Source organism: Aspergillus versicolor, assembly GCF_001890125.1.
Source record: "Aspergillus versicolor CBS 583.65 unplaced genomic scaffold ASPVEscaffold_1, whole genome shotgun sequence".
Taxonomy (NCBI): domain Eukaryota; kingdom Fungi; phylum Ascomycota; class Eurotiomycetes; order Eurotiales; family Aspergillaceae; genus Aspergillus; species Aspergillus versicolor.
Genome location: NW_024467524.1, coordinates 2,584,678 through 2,599,878, shown reverse-complemented (window position 1 = coordinate 2,599,878; position 15,201 = coordinate 2,584,678). Strand labels below are relative to the sequence as shown.

Genomic DNA, 15,201 nt, shown 5'->3' with positions numbered 1-15,201 from the left:
GGTCCTGGGGCACAACCAGATCAACCCATGGGCGGGTCTACTCGAAGCGGAATATGACATGCGCATAGCTTAATGTTGAATGTCTTTGTCTAGACCATATATATTGTATTGGTGAGGATTAGTTATACTATACATACTTAATTATTGAAAGAAATGAAGAATAGGGACAACGATCTAGGTATCTTCGTAACAGGACAAACAAGCAAAAACCCAACCCCAGGCGCCAAACAAGGTATTTTAAGTCAAAAAAGAATGCCACCAAAGCGTAAATCAACAGCATAGCTAGGTATTTCACCTCATGACAGGCGGCCGTCCCTCCTTATTCCACTTTACGCGGCTCTGAACCCATTCAACAGCCTCTTGTACCCCGGAACCCATCAGCGCACTGATTGGCAAAACACGGCTATCGCGCACAACACCGCCTGTCTCTCCTTCAAATACCTTTCTCACGAAACCTTCCTTTATCCGAACAACCTCGACCGAGTCTTCTCGGTCCTGTTTATTTGCAAGCACGAGAATAGGCACACCCGCAACATCGGCATTTCGAAGCACGGATTCAAGAACTTGGCGACACTCATCAAGCCGACCAAAGTCGCTTCCGGGGGCGTTGATGCCGGCAAGTTGTTCGGTGAAGGCAGCTGCGCTGTCATTTTCATCGTCTCCGTCGGCGTCACCGTTTGTTTCCTCTTCCGTCGACCCAGGTCCTGCAGTCGACGGTTTCCGGGAGCTATTCGTTGCTGCCGAGGAGGAAGGAAGGCGCGTAATATCAGGGTTTTGTCCAACGTCTGTGCTATCCACCACGAAAATGATCGCGTGACAGCTCGAGTAGTAGCTCTGCCACAGGTTGCGCATGGATATTTGGCCGCCGACATCCCAGATCTTCACGTACATATCCGGCAGCGATATCGTGCTGACATTTTGCCCTACGGTGGGCACCGTCTTGCCGGGATTAGGCGCAGGCGTGCCATCTGCTCGGGGCTGAAAGAGGGCTTTGATCTGGGAGAGGAGCGTTGTCTTGCCGGCGTTATCTAGGCCGAGGAGAAGGACGGAGTATTCTAGGGTCCGGGTGGCATGTCAGTATATATTTGAGTAAATATAAAGCGAGGCTGGAATGCGACATACCCTCTTTGCTAGTCGCGTACATGTACAGTGATTTGGCCAGATGGTACATCTTGTATGCAGCGGATAGCCACGCAGCCCACTCCGGAGCTTCGACAGCGCAGCCTCGGTGTGGTGATTATAGTAGAAGTGAAGGGTTATAGAGCACGATAATCATGGCAATATGACGGCCATTTCCCTTCCTGTTTCGTCGATCTAATTCGGATCGCAAGCTTGCCTCAGCTCCGGATAAGCTCGAGATAGAGCCACCTCAGGCTGCCGCGTCAGCCTTACCCAGATTTGGAAGGTAGGTCTCAGGGTTCACCAATATACAACCCTAAGCCCTACTTACCCAAATGGGACATACCCCGCAGACTGCCCACGCGGAATTGGATTGATAATCACAAAATGACTTCATGCTTCGATTACTTTCTGGTACTCGGATGTTATTATGGCGGTACCTTTTGAGGCCCATGCGATGCACGTATCCATCGGCAAGATCGCTGCAGTATACTGTTTAGCCTGAAAAAGCAAGCATCCAACGGCTCACCCTGATTCGAGGCTGATGAGGTGATGCCGTGCTCTGCCCCCAATCGTAGTCAACAAGCTTCCCACTCTGTGGTCCGTGGTCCGGACGCCAACCAGACCCATCTCGTCCGCCTCACTCGACTGCCTGTCGAGATATCGCCGCTTTCTGGTTAACGGCGCCGATGAAGACTTGCTCTGGAGCAGGGACCCTGTTTTGTCAGCAGTCCCCGTTCTTCGATGACAGTCACGGAATTGGTCCCTCCCACTTCCACTTCACTCCAACCCTTCAACCCTTCCCTCTCTCCTCTCTAGTTCTTAGTTTACCACCCCTCCTAATGTAACAGCCTTTCTCGATGGCTGCCCGGTTACCTTCCCTTAGCTTGAGGGTACTGGTTTCCGATTGCTCGCGTTGAAACTGCTCTTCTCTGCACATCCTTTCAGCGTAGCCCATGCCCCGCGCTGCCCGGACTGCAGGGGGTTGTACTCATATATAAGCCTCCCATGGATACTGACACCATTATCATCGGTATGTCGCCATAGCTGGATGCTCGTGGTTCGACGGCAATCCACAGAGCTTGTTCCCTCCTCGCCAATGGCTACCCTTATTGACCCAAGCGCACTCCAGGCAACGGGCCGTCTTCCATGATCCTGTCTTACATTCTGCACGGTCATCTTCCTTATTATTCGCCTCAGCATCCACATCCCGACCCGTTATTGCACGCGAAGCTCAAGGGTGCCCCGGCTCTTCTAGGGGCCGACGTGGATGCGCTTACTGAGCATTTCGCCGCTTCCCGCCTCTCGTATTCCACCCAAGCTCTTCCGGTAAACGTGCTACTGGATACGCTTGTCCGTCCAAGCGTCGACGTTGAAGAACTCCAGAGTATCACCAATGTGGAATGGCGGTATGAGCCCGAAAAGGCTATCCCTCATAAAGTTCTCGGTAATGCGCCGCGACCCGGTGGCCAGTGGACCGAGAATCGGATGCCCGCGAGCTGGGAAATTCAAACGCTGAGTTATGCGTCTATGCTTTCCTTACCCGGGTATTCCTTCGCCGACCATTATCGCAAAACTACGGGGAAAGACCTCCCCGCATACACCAGGCCGAGCAGGCAAGATACGGCAGATTATTTCCGAGCGTATCCCGCAGCCGTTGGTATCGATGACGCCTTTTGCTCGAACGAAAACGTATGGGGTATCATGCGGAACGAGGGCGGGTTTTACCTCAGCTCGCACAATATCCAATGCAGACATTTGGTCCTGGCCAGCGGTATCTTTTCCGAAGTCCTACAGCCTCGACCACTTATTAGACCCTTGACATTACTGCAGCCCGTGCCGGAGACGCCGCTGCTTGTAATCGGCTCTGGATTTTCGGCCGCAGATGTAATTATCTCCGCGCCAGGAAACCAGAAAATCATCCACGTCTTCAAATGGGACCCCGAGAACCGGCCGTCGCCATTGCGTGGTTGCCATCAACATGCATACCCTGAGTATGCTGGTGTATATCGGCTAATGCGACGAGCCGCTATAGCTGCGCAGCCGAACCCCCCCAAGCGTGTCAAACCGCTGCGAACCAACTCCTCACATTTTCTCGAGAGCCGAGCCTGGGCCGAGATCTATGAAGGGTTTCCAAATACGGAGATAATCGATGTACAAACTCAAGACGAAATGGCCATCGTGACCTTTCGCTGTCCTGACGGAACTACTCTATCGCGACATGTACGTGGGATGGTATATGCTACTGGTCGACGAGGCAGTCTTGGCTATCTAGACCAGAGCCTTTTGCGTGAGGTAATCGGCTCTGAGCACAAAGATGAGGCAAACACCACAATATCTGGACAGACGCTGCGAGGTAAAGCCATCGAGAACGTCGAGGTTGCGAAAGATGTCTTTATCGTCGGCAGCTTAACGGGAGATTCGCTGATTCGTTTTGCATATGGAAGTTGCGTCCAAGCTGCCGGGAAGCTGATCAGGATTACCACTGGAAATGACACAGCCAAAAATGGTTCAAGCGCCGCTTCGAAGCAGGAATTACGCATCGGTGTAATGCGTGGGATCGACGGCCACGATGTCTACCCTAATGGTGGCCAATTTCGCGGGGATCAAGACGATCGTGCGGTTGTACACGCAAATGGAGTACTCAAAGACGAGCCCAAAGGAATATGGCCCTGGATAATGGGGGTTTTGAACTGGCCTAAGGTATAGCCATGCTGTATAGATACATGTTAGAGTTTACTTCATTGTGTATAGTTTGCATTCGCATTTTGGGAAGAGCCAGGCCATGTGCTTGATAGGCTCATAATGATTTGTATATACGGTTGCTCAAGAAAGCAGAGTTTTGTTTCATTGAATCGTGTTTAAGTGCTCGCCTAACCCATAATCTGCAGCTGATCGTCCGGGGGCCAGCGCGTTTGCGCAAAGCTGAGGCATCGCTTAATACTTTGGAGGTACTTGCGTGTGCTTTCGTCACTGAGGATATGCGCTTGCTTGTCTCCCTGATGCAGCTTCTCGCGCGCTGAACGCTCGTGGATACCAACCATGGTAACACCAATGGGCCATGCTCTATTGCATTGTCAGTCATGTTAAATCTCAAATCAAGGACCGGGCTGACGCACGCTTTGCCAATACTTAGGCGGAGGTAGGCATCGTTAGCATCGACATATCTCCTTTGTTGGGCCTTGTGTATGATTTCCACAATGTGCTCGAGTACGTTATCATCAATATCCGACTTCTCGAACTTGCGAAAGAGAGGCGTCATGTTCTCTCGCGATTGTACCATTGCATTGTACGCCTGCCGTCCCTGTAAACTCTGCTTCACCGTCACGTCTCGCTTTGCCAGCGCGAGCTCCCACTCAAACAACACCATGTTGAAATATGAAGCCAATTGGCGGACCAGGAATTGGCGGCCTTCGGGATCCTTGGGCACAGCTTCCGGGATCTTCATTTCTACCTCAGGGACCGGCTCCAGCGTCGTCGGGATCGGCCCGTCAAACATCTTCTGGACTTCGCGAGAGTGCTCAAGTAGCTTCCGGTACCGTCGTAAACGACCACGGTGAGTCTCTCCGAAGAGGAGAGACGGCTCACCCAGCTCTCTGAGTTTCTCCGTTAGCTCCTCATCACCTATGTCTTCCGTCTCGCCTTCTCCCTCTCTATCCGGCGTCTCGTCCTTCTCACTAGGTGTTGGAGGCAGCTCAGGCAGCCCAATTCGCTTGCGTCGTTCTCGCTCCTTCGCCGCTTCTTCCTCCTCCCTCTTTTTTCGTGATTCCTCTGCAAGCCGTTGTTTTTTCTCCTCTCGCTCGTGTCGTCGTTCCGCTTCTTCTTCGTCCAGCTTGCGCTTATGCATCATGCGCTCTTCGCGCTCTTTTTCTATCCGTGCCTGCTCTTCTTTGTAGGCTGCGACTCGGGCTGCTTCTTCATCTGCGCGACGGGCATATTTCTTCTGTGGGGGTTTCGAGGATCCGTTCTGCTCTGAGCCTGAACTTGGTGTGGTTGAGCCTTTCGCCTTTGAGATTTCTTTTGACATTAACGAGGCGAAATCCATGGTGATGGTTTCGAAAAATGTGCGCAAACTGAAAGCATAAAATGGATATTCTTAGTGCATGGATTGAAGGTAGTAGATGTATGATACGATTGTCGTGGAAACCCAAGTGCAAGTCCAAAGGCGGAGGAAGCAAGCTGGTGGAATTGTTTCCGGCGGCCGAGACAAGCAGAGCTCTCGTGATCGGCCTTTTCAACTTCAACCACTTCACACTTCAACAACACCTCTCTGCTTCCGCATTCGCCATATCCACGACCAATGAGCTTAATCGCGTACTATCTGCCATAGCAATCCTACTTTACACCCGACTACAGAGTACGTCCTGAGAAAGACCAACTCCAAAAGCTCCAGGCACAATGGCCGCCCGCGACGCACCCAGACCCAAGATCGACCGACAAACAACAACACCATTCCACCTGAAACTCTTCTACCGCTCAAATGCCTACCACAATCTATCCGACTTTACAGTTTCACAACCCTCACCGTCTTCATTCGGCAGGCCTGTAAGCGGGCCCAACGCCATCCGCTCGCGCTCTCCTCCCCCGCCACCTGCCCTCCCAGCTCACCTCCAGATCTACACCTGGCAATCGTGCACGCTGCGCGAGCTTTCGCAACTTCTCACCTCGGCGTTACCATCGATGCTCCCTGATCCCCCCATCGGAACAAGATTATGCTTCCGACTGATCTACCCAGACACCAAGGGCGCAGCAATGATGGGCCCCGGCGCTCAGGGCAGATACCTGAGCAAGGATCTAGGCAGCGTAATAATTGGGCCGAGGGATAGTCCCTACCGCGACAGTAACGATGAAGAATCATCGCGGAACGGCGCGGGTGGTGCGCGGCCAGGACCGTTCCGCCTACAGGGGAACGACGCGGACAAGACGCTGCAGGAGGCGCGCTTCGTGATTGGGGATTACGTTGATTGCGCTATCTTGCCGCCCCTCGAGGATGGCTCGGTTGCGCCTCCGATTAGCGGTGGGAGAGGCCCCAATGTTGGAGGTGGGATGAGAGCGTTCCGTGACAGCGGGTTTGGCGGTGGTGGGCGAGGAGGAAGAGGGGGAAGAGGCGGTGGCGATCGTGGTATTCCTTCGGGTGATTGGAGACGTGGTGAGCGTATTCCGGATCATGGACGGGGGTTTGAAGGTGGACCGAGGAGAAGAGGTGGCGGTGGATGGGCGCCGTATTAGTTTCATGATACTCTTGTTTTTCTGCTTTGGAGGTTCCCGTGAGAGATTTGTATAATAGTACTATGGAGTTTGATATTGAGGGGAATACCCTGGTTAAAGGAAACGATTCTAGTTCGGTCAAATGCGTTTCTACGTCAGATATAAAGAAAGAAGTACACCCCTACGCACTGTAGCATAACAGCACAAACATAAAACCGAACGGACTTGATGCGGTATATTCTAGTAATAGTTACAATGTCCAGCGAAACCAACAGCCGCCTGGACTATCAAGACCTTAAAAATCACATCCGACTCAACTCATTTACCATTCGGCAATGGTATCTCCCCGTTTCTTCCCACGGAGATCGTATTTGCCCTGTCAGACGCATCAGCACAGCCACTCCAGTTTCAACAGTTCGAGCACGCAAAGGGGGTTATAAACGCACATCAGTCTTATAAGCGACATAGCCCAGGGAGGCCGGGATCAGGACCATGTACAGCAGCGAGTGCCATGCGGTGCGGGGCGTCCAGCGGAAGTACTTGTAGCGGTTCGTGGAGATCTCTATCCAGGAGAAAGCTCGTTAGCGAATACTCCATCTACAAATTGCCACCCTTTCTATCTCTGGCATGGCATCGGGGGCCGTAGGTTTGTATGCGGGTGAACCGGGGATCGAAAAGCGTACCGTAGTATTTCTGCAGGGCCGGGTCGAGGATCAAAGCTGTGAGAAGGACTGATTAGCGACTGGACACAGTCATTGAATTGATATACTTACACTTGCTAGGACCGGCCATGGTTGCGGTGGGACTCGAGGCGGTTTGCTAATCGAGATAATGCAATGGGCTCAATGGTGACGATGGGACGAAGTTGGAGGTCACATGATTTTGGCCGATTGCTGAGTCAGCGTGTATACATTCTCGGTCAACTCGTCTGAATCGGGGAGAACCTGGCGATGAATACGAGAGTGCTACGTGACACTATTTTGACTTTAGCTATTTGCTTACAGGTAGTAATATCATTTACATTGACTGTGAAGAAACGCGGGCGTCGGAGGGATTGTACTCGCGCCGGCTTCATTGGATTGGGGCGGAGATCCTCCGCAGTCGATGAAATCCGACCGATGGGCGTGTCATAAGCTTATTTAACCGAATCATCTAAATTATATCGTGATTTTGCTATTTGGAATACGCTGAGTAGCGCTTCCCAACAAGCAGCGTTGAGGTGGGAGGAATGAGGCCCCAATGACGCAGTCGTTCACAAGGGTTGCCGAGGACCAAAATTAGTGGTTCGAGACCAGCCCGATTGGCAAGCATCACAGGATATAAAGAACCCCCGGGTCCTATACCAAGTTATTCCCTTTTCATCATCCAAATATCCGATCATAATGGCTTCCACATCTGGCACCAAGGTCACTCTTTACTGGTATTCAACCCCTCCGGCAGTCAGGAGAACAATATGCCTAACATGTTACCAGGCTTGAAAAGTCGCGCTCCCAGCGCATCCTATGGCTCCTAGAGGAGCTCAACGTGCCCTATGAAGTCAAGACCTTCAAGCGCGGCAAGGACATGCTGGCGCCCAAGGAGCTAAAGGAGATCCACCCGCTAGGCAAATCCCCTGTTATCTCTGTCCAGGGCCCGAACTCCTCCAAGCCAATTGTCATTGCAGAATCGGGAATGATCACTGAATATCTTTGCGACCACTTTGGCGGAGACAAGCTCATTCCGACTCGCTATGTCGAGGGCAAGGAGGGCCAGATCGGCGGGGAGACTGAAGAGTGGCTGCGCTACCGATACTATATGCATTTCTCTGAGGGTAGTTTGATGCCATTCCTGGTCTTCAAGTTGGTGACAGACAGTGAGTTTATCATCAGCCAATGCTTTCCTTTTATTGTTACTAACGATCCCACCAGCCATGAAAGCACCTCCCGGTCTCCCGTTCTTCCTGAGGCCCATTCCCCGAATTGTGGCCGGTCAGGTTGAACAACAGTTCGTCGATCCCAACCTCGACCGTACCTTTGACTTCCTTGAGGACCAGCTCAAGACTGCTCCGGGTGGTGGTCCTTTCTTCTGCGGTACCAAGGTCACTGCTGCTGATATCATGCTGAGCTTCCCCTTGATTGCTGCCAACACGAGAATGCCATTGAAGGACAAGTACCCGCATCTGGGGAAGTACGTGGAAGCTCTTGAGGACCAGGAAGGATACAAGCGTGCGGTTGCGAAGATCCAAGAAGTGGACGGAAAATTTGAGGCCTCTCTGTGATTTTCGAGTATGTTTTGTTGTCACGTTAATAATATTACTGAATGTATATATCAGGATACCAAATGCTATTAATATAAGTCGGCTTCAAGTTCTACATAACATCGTACTAAATACCTTTGTTTCCTGCGCTAAATCCTCACAGGCTCCTTTCCCTCAGGAACAACCAAATGGCCCTCCCTCACCAGCGAATTCTCGCAATGCCTCCCCGTCGCCCAATCCTCCAAATTCGCCAACGTCGTCCCCGCGATCTCCGTCAGCGCCTCGCGTGTAAAGAACGCCTGATGGCCACAAACAAGCACATTCGGAAATGTCATCAACCGCATCAGCGTATCATCATGGATAATCTCCTGCGAATGGTCGTTATAGAAATACGCCCCTTCCTCTTCATACACGTCCAGCGCAAGCCCCGCCAACCTGCCACTCTTGAGCGCCTCAATCGCAGCCCTGGTATCAACCAACGAACCGCGCGACGTATTCACCAACAACGCGCCCTTCTTCATGCGCTCCAGATTCCCCGCATTGATGATATGCCTCGTCCCAGCCGTCAACGGACAATGCAAACTCACAACATCACTCTGCTCAAACAGTTCCCCCAGCGATACAAACTCCCCTCCATAGTCCCTCCGAAACTCCTCCGCGCTCAGCCCGGGCTTCGGATCCGACGCAAGAAGCCTACACCCAAACCCGAAGCTGACGATTTTCGCAAAGGCAAGCCCGATCCGCCCCACGCCCACAACACCAACCGTCTTCCCGCGCAACGTCACTCCCAGAAACCCCTCCAGGTTGAAATTGCCCTCGCGCACGCGGTTGTACGCGCGGTGGATGTTCCGGTTGAGTGTCTGCAGCAGCGCGACTGCGAACTCGGCCACGGCTTCGGGGGAGTAGGAGGGGACGTTGGCGACGAATAGGCCGAGTTCTTCGGCGGTTGGGAGGTCGATGTTGTTGAAGCCGGCGCAGCGGAGGAGGATTACGCGGGTTCCTGAGGCGTGGAGGGCGCGGAGGACAGGGGCGTCCAAGGTGTCGTTTACGAAGGCGCAGACTGCGGTGTGGTTTGCGGCGAGGGCGACGGTTTCGAGGCTCAATGGGAAGGAGTGGTAGGTTATTGTGCAGAGGGATTGGTGGTGGGTTGTGAGGACGGTGTCGAGGTAGGTTTTGTCGTAGGATTTTGTGCTGAAGACGGCGAGTTTAAGCGGTTCGGTCATTTTGGTGGTTGTTTAGCTGGTTTTACAGGGATGTGAAGATTTTCTGCTATTGTTAAACTCGCAATTTACTCCTGGGAATTTGTGGCATATTGAGGAGATTATGATTTATGAGATATGAGGGGTAGGTGGTAATGGGCTGTTGTTTGCCAAGGGCCCTTGGTTCATGACGTCGTATACTTGAGATGGTGTAGCATGATCTTTTCCCTCTTTCCAGCAGTGGTCTGCAGGTTATATATAACTTGTTTAATCATTCTGATAGTAGCAGTACGTATATCAGTTGTTATTCTCGGTATATCTCTGGTATACTATCGACATATTGCTCATACCGAGCTAAAACACCTGACTGCATATTATCTCAATCGATGCAAACGCAAAGATCATGAAAATTTAAAGATCTGAGATCTCATCTGACACAACGAAATATCTGGGGACCGCAGGAGAGTGGGGCGCTCCTCTAATCTTAGCACTTTGAAGATACTCCCATGCACGCTTATCTGAAAATATATATTGACCGACAAAAACGTAAGATACGGAGTAGAGTAGACAGATAAAGCGACGCGCCACAACATTTCGGAAACTAGATTAGACTACCAGCACAGTATATTATTGTTGAGTATCTGAATATGAGCGTTGAAGACGGTTTGCCGTATGCCCCGCAGCGGGTTCTTCACGGCACGGGAGGCCACGGCCGAGTATACAACGGCTGAGCATATATCACTGAGTATACAACCATACCGGGGAAACCACCTGGCTACTTAATGTAGGCCCTTCGCATTAAACCAGCTGACGACATCACGGGCAGTCAACTTGGCCACGCTCACCGCAGGGTCGGCGACTAGAACTGCCGGTCGGAATTGATTATCTTTTCCCAGGCCTGGGCACTTACCCAGTTGCTGTAAGAGATATCGTCGAGAGCCGGCCGTCGTTGTCGGTGAACGAGTCCGACCAATCGCTTGGAGTGAGTATGAAGGGGCAAGCATAACATATTCCAGCGATCGACACGGCGGATAAAGATACCGCATGTGGGAGTGACGAGTGTTGGCAACCCCCCATCTCTACAAGAATGTTGTGTTTTCTCGGCTGCGATGGTCTGAATCCAAGCGGTAAGGTTGCTGTCCTCCTTGATATGCACGCACGCATCACATATCATGTCTGTTTCCTGGATTAAGGTGAAAACTGATGATGTGGCGCATCAATACCCCCTGGCATGGACCATGGACAAGAGACAGCAATTTGCCAATAATATGGGCGAACAGAAGTACGGAGTCGTTGAGAGAGAGTCTGGTACGGCTGCCTGGTTTGCATATCCCCGTACCATACTTTTCTTGGCAGGCTGTTTGGCCGCGGAGCTACATGTACGAGACTGGAGACACTAGACCCAGAGGCGAGACTCGAATGTAGACGGACGGACATCCGGAGTCTACTCTATTATCAAAGGACACCTTGTTGTTTCAGAAAGGAAAATAGCGAGGCGGGCTCTCATGTGATGGTTGGTGCGCCTCAAGTAAAACGATTCGACCGATGCAACTTTAGCGGTCTTGAGTCTTGCCTTGACTCGAAATCGTGACATTAATCCGAAACTGGGTCTGGGCGGCTAGACGATGCGGGAAAACGCCACTTTGATTAGCCGCTTTAGCGGCTGGCCATTCAATTGGCCGGGTTATTCATCACATCCTGAACAGAAATTCTTCACGCTCAGTTAGGAGCTAAGAACAAGGCGGATTAGTTTTGGACGATTTGGGGGAGTCGGCGACCGGGAAGTCCTTGCGCTTTGACGAGCACTCAAACCCGGCCCGGCACCCGGCGATGCGACATGGGGAAGACTAGGGAGTTGTGGTTTCTCCAGGCTTTAGTTAGTTGTCTCGTCACATCTGCATCTGCACGACATATCTCCTCTGGGCTCAGGAGGAGCCACTGAAAGTCGAAGTCGGAAGGGCCGGTTTCCATCACGACTGGGCCTCGGCTCAAGACCTGAGAATCGAGTTGATAACAAAGTTTGATAAGATGTCTCGGTCGAAGTTCGGGAGGGGCGACGTTTTGATGATAGGTCGCTAGAATGTTCGCCAGTGCTTCCACAGGCCGTTGCCCCTCGGGGCTTTGCCTGTTTGGGCCCCGCCGGTGACTCCGTTACATAACCAGCAGCGAGAAAGCTTCGGCATTTGTCCGTGCAGGCGAGCCACATGCGGCCGGCAAATCAGCGCCCAGCGATAAGGCGTTCGAACGGCCAATCCGGAGGCAACACTGATCGGGTCCCGTCGTGCTGGAAAGGGCCGTGCTCAGCGGTGATTGGTGGGCCAACCCCGAAGGCTCACGGGGAACTTTTACCTCAGACGCGCCGGCAGGAGTCTACGAGTCACCGCCAGACGCTCTGGCAAGGGATGTGCCGTTGCTGACCACCATGGCCTCTGCAACCCTCCGGTTTGTTGCTGTCTCGGGGTTGCGCCTGGTGCTCGTGATCTGCAGGCTGGTGCTACGCCGTTGGAAGGGCAGCTGGTGAACTGAACGCTTCCGTCGTGGAGGGGAGCCAGAACGGGACTGTACGGTGGGCCGTGGTCGCGTGTAGCACTGGGGAGAGAAAAGTGCAGGTGGGGATCCGAACGGCACTCGTGTTGCCAATCAGGAGCGCCGCGATTGTTCTGACGCTAAGTTCTTGGGCTGGAGTCCACCGCTTTCGTGCGAGAAGTGGACTTGCTGGAGAACATGGAGATTGCCTGAAGGGGAAAGTCATCATGTTCGTTGCCTCTGAGCAGTAGTGAACCATTAGTTGCCACCGGCCGAGCCGTGACGGATGGGTCGACATACGGGTGGGTGGGCATGATGATATTCAATACGACAGCGCCCAGCTGCTTGTAACTGAAGATCCATGGGAACAGCTCCCAGCAAAAGGCGGTCTGGAGGGCAGGGATGTTGTCATGATGATGGATGGGGATATCCCTGCATGAACGGCTTGATCGTGCAGTTGTAGTTCTAATTCAGGCTTTCAGATTGGCCGACATGCGGGCAATTGAGTCGACAACTCTTCGGAGCAGCAAGTCGCAAGCTCTTGCATCGACTGACCAGAAAGTGTCTGGTAAGGGGAAATTGCCGAGAAGGATCGGCCTGGACAAGGTGGTTGCTCGTCGAGGCATCATGGATCGAGTAATTAGGGAGCAAATCCCGCCCGCAGCCACCGGGCAGCAACCAACCACCGCCCGCTCATTTCCCTCGGTAAAACACCGCGGTTTGCTTCAATAATCCAATATTCACGGATAATACCCCTAGATTGCAGTGCTTCATTATTGATTCATTGACTCATTGATTCATTGATTCATTATTGTGAGACACGATAATATCCGTCTCCAGGGAGAGCCGGAGGAGGGTGCCAGTGTACGAGGGCAACGCATGCAAAGAGCGGTAACGGCCCACCGCAACGCTCCTTCGGGGATTTTAAATTGTTATTAGTCGGGTCTCATTCGTATAGCCAGACTTGCCTTCTCCGTCCAAGCGGCCGATGCGATGCTGAAGGATTATCGCTGGCTCCATCTTCCCTAGCGCACATCGCATCTCCATCTCAGTCTCCAGGCTCGAGGCTCCACCGGCGCATGGCAACCTCGCCCTCTGCTCGTCCTATTAAGCCCCATGCATTCCCACATTACAAGCCTCCTGTAAGCAACGACTGAGGTTCACTCCTGTCCTCTTATACTCCTGCCACCTGCCCCTCGAGGCTCTGTTCCATATCGACTCATACTCGGGTTTCTTCGACTCACAATTGACCCATTCACAACCTTATCGTCACTGTGAACCTTGTCCCCTCGCCTCTTGCCACTGCAATGTGTTCATGCCGACATCACTTCATCTAGCCTTTGTTGTCCATTCACTCTCGTCTCCACATAATAGTTAATTCCATCTTCACTACCTCCATACACTTCTCCAACCGGCCGCGTGTTAGTCCGTACTCCTTTATTTAGTCCGCCTCCAGCGTCTTTCGTCGCCGAACACCACATTCCTCTAATCTCCCCTCAACATGGCTACTCACGTTATGACCGCGACAACCACTCCCATCAACCAGATCTCCGTCTACGGCCACCCTTCTCCCATGAACTCTGGTTCCACCACTCCCTCCAACAACTCCCCCACCTCTCCTCGCCAGCAGTATCTCCCTCTGCAGAACCGCCAGCTGCGCCCTCCAAAGGCGCCGCTCTATGTTCCTGCAGCTCTGCGCCCGACCGAGCGGCCCTCGAAGCCCTCGCCCCCCACTCCCCCCCGCAGCGTGCATGGCTCTCTCGACAGCCTGAACGACGGCGAGACTGGTGAAACTGCGCCTCGTCGCACGACTATGGAGAGCTTCAGCAGCGGTGGTGGAATCAGCAAGATGGCTGAGAACGAATGGATGAAAAATGAACAGCTTGGTGAGGTTACCGGCCTCCCAACCAGAGATCACTGGAAGGTAAGCTTAAAACATTCGTCCCCTTCTTCTGTTTCGCGGGCGTTTGGCTCCAATTTATACTGCGGCGATTGCGTGCCTGTGCATAATGTCCCGCAGCCAACTGTTTTGCGACATATTGCGTGATCTGCACTGTCAACCTCATCATACCCTGCGTCATCGCCCATCAACTACAGTGTGTTACTATTGTTGGAATGTCTGCTAACAATTATTTATTAGGCGGACTCTGCTTCTCGCAGCTGTGACTCCCCTACCTGTCGCTCCTCCTTTGGTCTCTTCCTTCGGCGTCACCACTGCCGTCACTGCGGCCACGTCTTCTGTTCTTCCCACACTCCCCATGCCGTCCCCCTCGACCAGGAGGCTCGTTTCCACCCCGAGGGTGTTCTTTCTCGAACCTGCGATCTCTGCTGGAGTGCTTACCAGCGTTGGGATGAGGCACGTGCCGACCGACTGAACAAGATCCAAGACCAGATCGACGCTCAAGATGACGACTCGAGCAACGGCGGAGCCAGCCCTACTGGTTCTGTTGCTGCCTCCTTAGCTGAGAGTCGCAAGAAGCCTTCGACCCAGAGCGGCGAAATCGCTGCCAGCGTTCCTCGCGGCTGGAACTGGAGCACCTTCTAAGCGATCAATCTCGCCTACCGTTCACCTTGAACTTTCTTATGAGCTCTCACATTGACTGATGAGACGCCTCTACTACAACTTCTTCACTTCGACACACCGCATATTTTAGAACATCTTAGCCGTTTCCGCTGAGCTTTTCCGTTTTCGTCATCTACCTGGAGTTCGATCGGTGTCTTGCGACGTTTGCGATTTGCATTCTCAATTTTCGTCAATTTTCGTCAATTCTCGTCCATGGACGATCTTAATGCTGCGATATCTTTATAGATATGGAGAGGCCTTTTAATCTTTTCTTTCTTGCCTTTCGCTCAGGATACCCTGTCATGATTACACATGCTGTTTCTGCTTTTCTTCTTTTCAAATGGCGTTAT

At 52.5% G+C, this 15,201-nt stretch overlaps 8 protein-coding genes across 8 annotated transcripts; 4 read left to right on the top strand and 4 right to left on the bottom strand.

The window, feature by feature from the left end:
- Positions 1–87: 87 nt before the first annotated feature.
- Positions 88–1,409, bottom strand: ASPVEDRAFT_182681 (ADP-ribosylation factor family protein). The gene is made up of 2 exons (XM_040808896.1): positions 1,123–1,409; positions 88–1,055 (listed from the first exon to the last, which is right to left on the bottom strand). The coding sequence occupies exons 1-2, from the start codon at positions 1,169–1,171 to the stop codon at positions 292–294; spliced, it is 813 nt and encodes a 270-aa protein (XP_040662538.1). The 5' UTR covers positions 1,172–1,409; the 3' UTR covers positions 88–291.
- A 718-nt stretch (positions 1,410–2,127) lies between these two features.
- On the top strand, positions 2,128–3,828 carry ASPVEDRAFT_48883 (uncharacterized protein; the record flags this gene model as incomplete). The annotated part of the gene is made up of 2 exons (XM_040814088.1): positions 2,128–2,152; positions 2,252–3,828. The coding sequence occupies 2 exons, from the start codon at positions 2,128–2,130 to the stop codon at positions 3,826–3,828; spliced, it is 1,602 nt and encodes a 533-aa protein (XP_040662537.1).
- A 164-nt stretch (positions 3,829–3,992) lies between these two features.
- On the bottom strand, positions 3,993–5,164 carry ASPVEDRAFT_122409 (mRNA splicing protein PRP18; the record flags this gene model as incomplete). The annotated part of the gene is made up of 2 exons (XM_040805979.1): positions 3,993–4,185; positions 4,239–5,164. 2 exons carry the CDS (start codon positions 5,162–5,164, stop codon positions 3,993–3,995), a joined length of 1,119 nt encoding a protein of 372 aa, XP_040662536.1.
- A 353-nt stretch (positions 5,165–5,517) lies between these two features.
- ASPVEDRAFT_117449 (SAP18 family protein) lies at positions 5,518–6,171 on the top strand (the record flags this gene model as incomplete). The annotated part of the gene is made up of 1 exon (XM_040805626.1): positions 5,518–6,171. A coding segment is annotated over one exon (654 nt), but the record flags the coding sequence as incomplete, so codon positions are not given.
- A 478-nt stretch (positions 6,172–6,649) lies between these two features.
- Positions 6,650–7,119, bottom strand: ASPVEDRAFT_48880 (uncharacterized protein; the record flags this gene model as incomplete). Its single annotated transcript, XM_040814087.1, has 4 exons — positions 6,650–6,703; positions 6,774–6,889; positions 7,011–7,046; positions 7,101–7,119. 4 exons carry the CDS (start codon positions 7,117–7,119, stop codon positions 6,650–6,652), a joined length of 225 nt encoding a protein of 74 aa, XP_040662534.1.
- Positions 7,120–7,585: 466 nt separating this feature from the next.
- Positions 7,586–8,648, top strand: ASPVEDRAFT_251870 (glutathione S-transferase). Its single transcript, XM_040809751.1, has 3 exons — positions 7,586–7,747; positions 7,800–8,179; positions 8,235–8,648. Exons 1-3 carry the CDS (start codon positions 7,710–7,712, stop codon positions 8,582–8,584), a joined length of 768 nt encoding a protein of 255 aa, XP_040662533.1. The 5' UTR covers positions 7,586–7,709; the 3' UTR covers positions 8,585–8,648.
- ASPVEDRAFT_252109 (2-hydroxyacid dehydrogenase) lies at positions 8,484–9,974 on the bottom strand. The gene is made up of 2 exons (XM_040809755.1): positions 8,699–9,974; positions 8,484–8,649 (listed from the first exon to the last, which is right to left on the bottom strand). The coding sequence occupies exon 1, from the start codon at positions 9,784–9,786 to the stop codon at positions 8,713–8,715; it is 1,074 nt and encodes a 357-aa protein (XP_040662532.1). The 5' UTR covers positions 9,787–9,974; the 3' UTR covers positions 8,484–8,649; positions 8,699–8,712.
- A 3,643-nt stretch (positions 9,975–13,617) lies between these two features.
- On the top strand, positions 13,618–15,088 carry ASPVEDRAFT_252085 (FYVE zinc finger domain-containing protein). Its single transcript, XM_040809754.1, has 2 exons — positions 13,618–14,212; positions 14,429–15,088. The coding sequence occupies exons 1-2, from the start codon at positions 13,790–13,792 to the stop codon at positions 14,831–14,833; spliced, it is 828 nt and encodes a 275-aa protein (XP_040662531.1). The 5' UTR covers positions 13,618–13,789; the 3' UTR covers positions 14,834–15,088.
- Positions 15,089–15,201: the final 113 nt, after the last annotated feature.

Excerpts from the sequence above, each read along its gene's own strand:
- ASPVEDRAFT_182681 (XM_040808896.1), bottom strand. The coding sequence starts at position 1,171 with ATGTACCATCTGGCCAAATCACTGTACATGTACGCGACTAGCAAAGAG. Across the intron at positions 1,056-1,122 it reads GTACGCGACTAGCAAAGAGG|AATACTCCGTCCTTCTCCTC; the intron begins GTATGTCGCATT and ends CCCGGACCCTAG.
- ASPVEDRAFT_251870 (XM_040809751.1), top strand. The coding sequence starts at position 7,710 with ATGGCTTCCACATCTGGCACCAAGGTCACTCTTTACTG. Across the intron at positions 7,748-7,799 it reads ACCAAGGTCACTCTTTACTG|GCTTGAAAAGTCGCGCTCCC; the intron begins GTATTCAACCCC and ends ACATGTTACCAG. Across the intron at positions 8,180-8,234 it reads CTTCAAGTTGGTGACAGACA|CCATGAAAGCACCTCCCGGT; the intron begins GTGAGTTTATCA and ends CGATCCCACCAG.
- ASPVEDRAFT_252109 (XM_040809755.1), bottom strand. The coding sequence starts at position 9,786 with ATGACCGAACCGCTTAAACTCGCCGTCTTCAGCACAAAATCCTACGAC.
- ASPVEDRAFT_252085 (XM_040809754.1), top strand. The coding sequence starts at position 13,790 with ATGGCTACTCACGTTATGACCGCGACAACCACTCCCATCAACCAGATC. Across the intron at positions 14,213-14,428 it reads CAACCAGAGATCACTGGAAG|GCGGACTCTGCTTCTCGCAG; the intron begins GTAAGCTTAAAA and ends ATTATTTATTAG.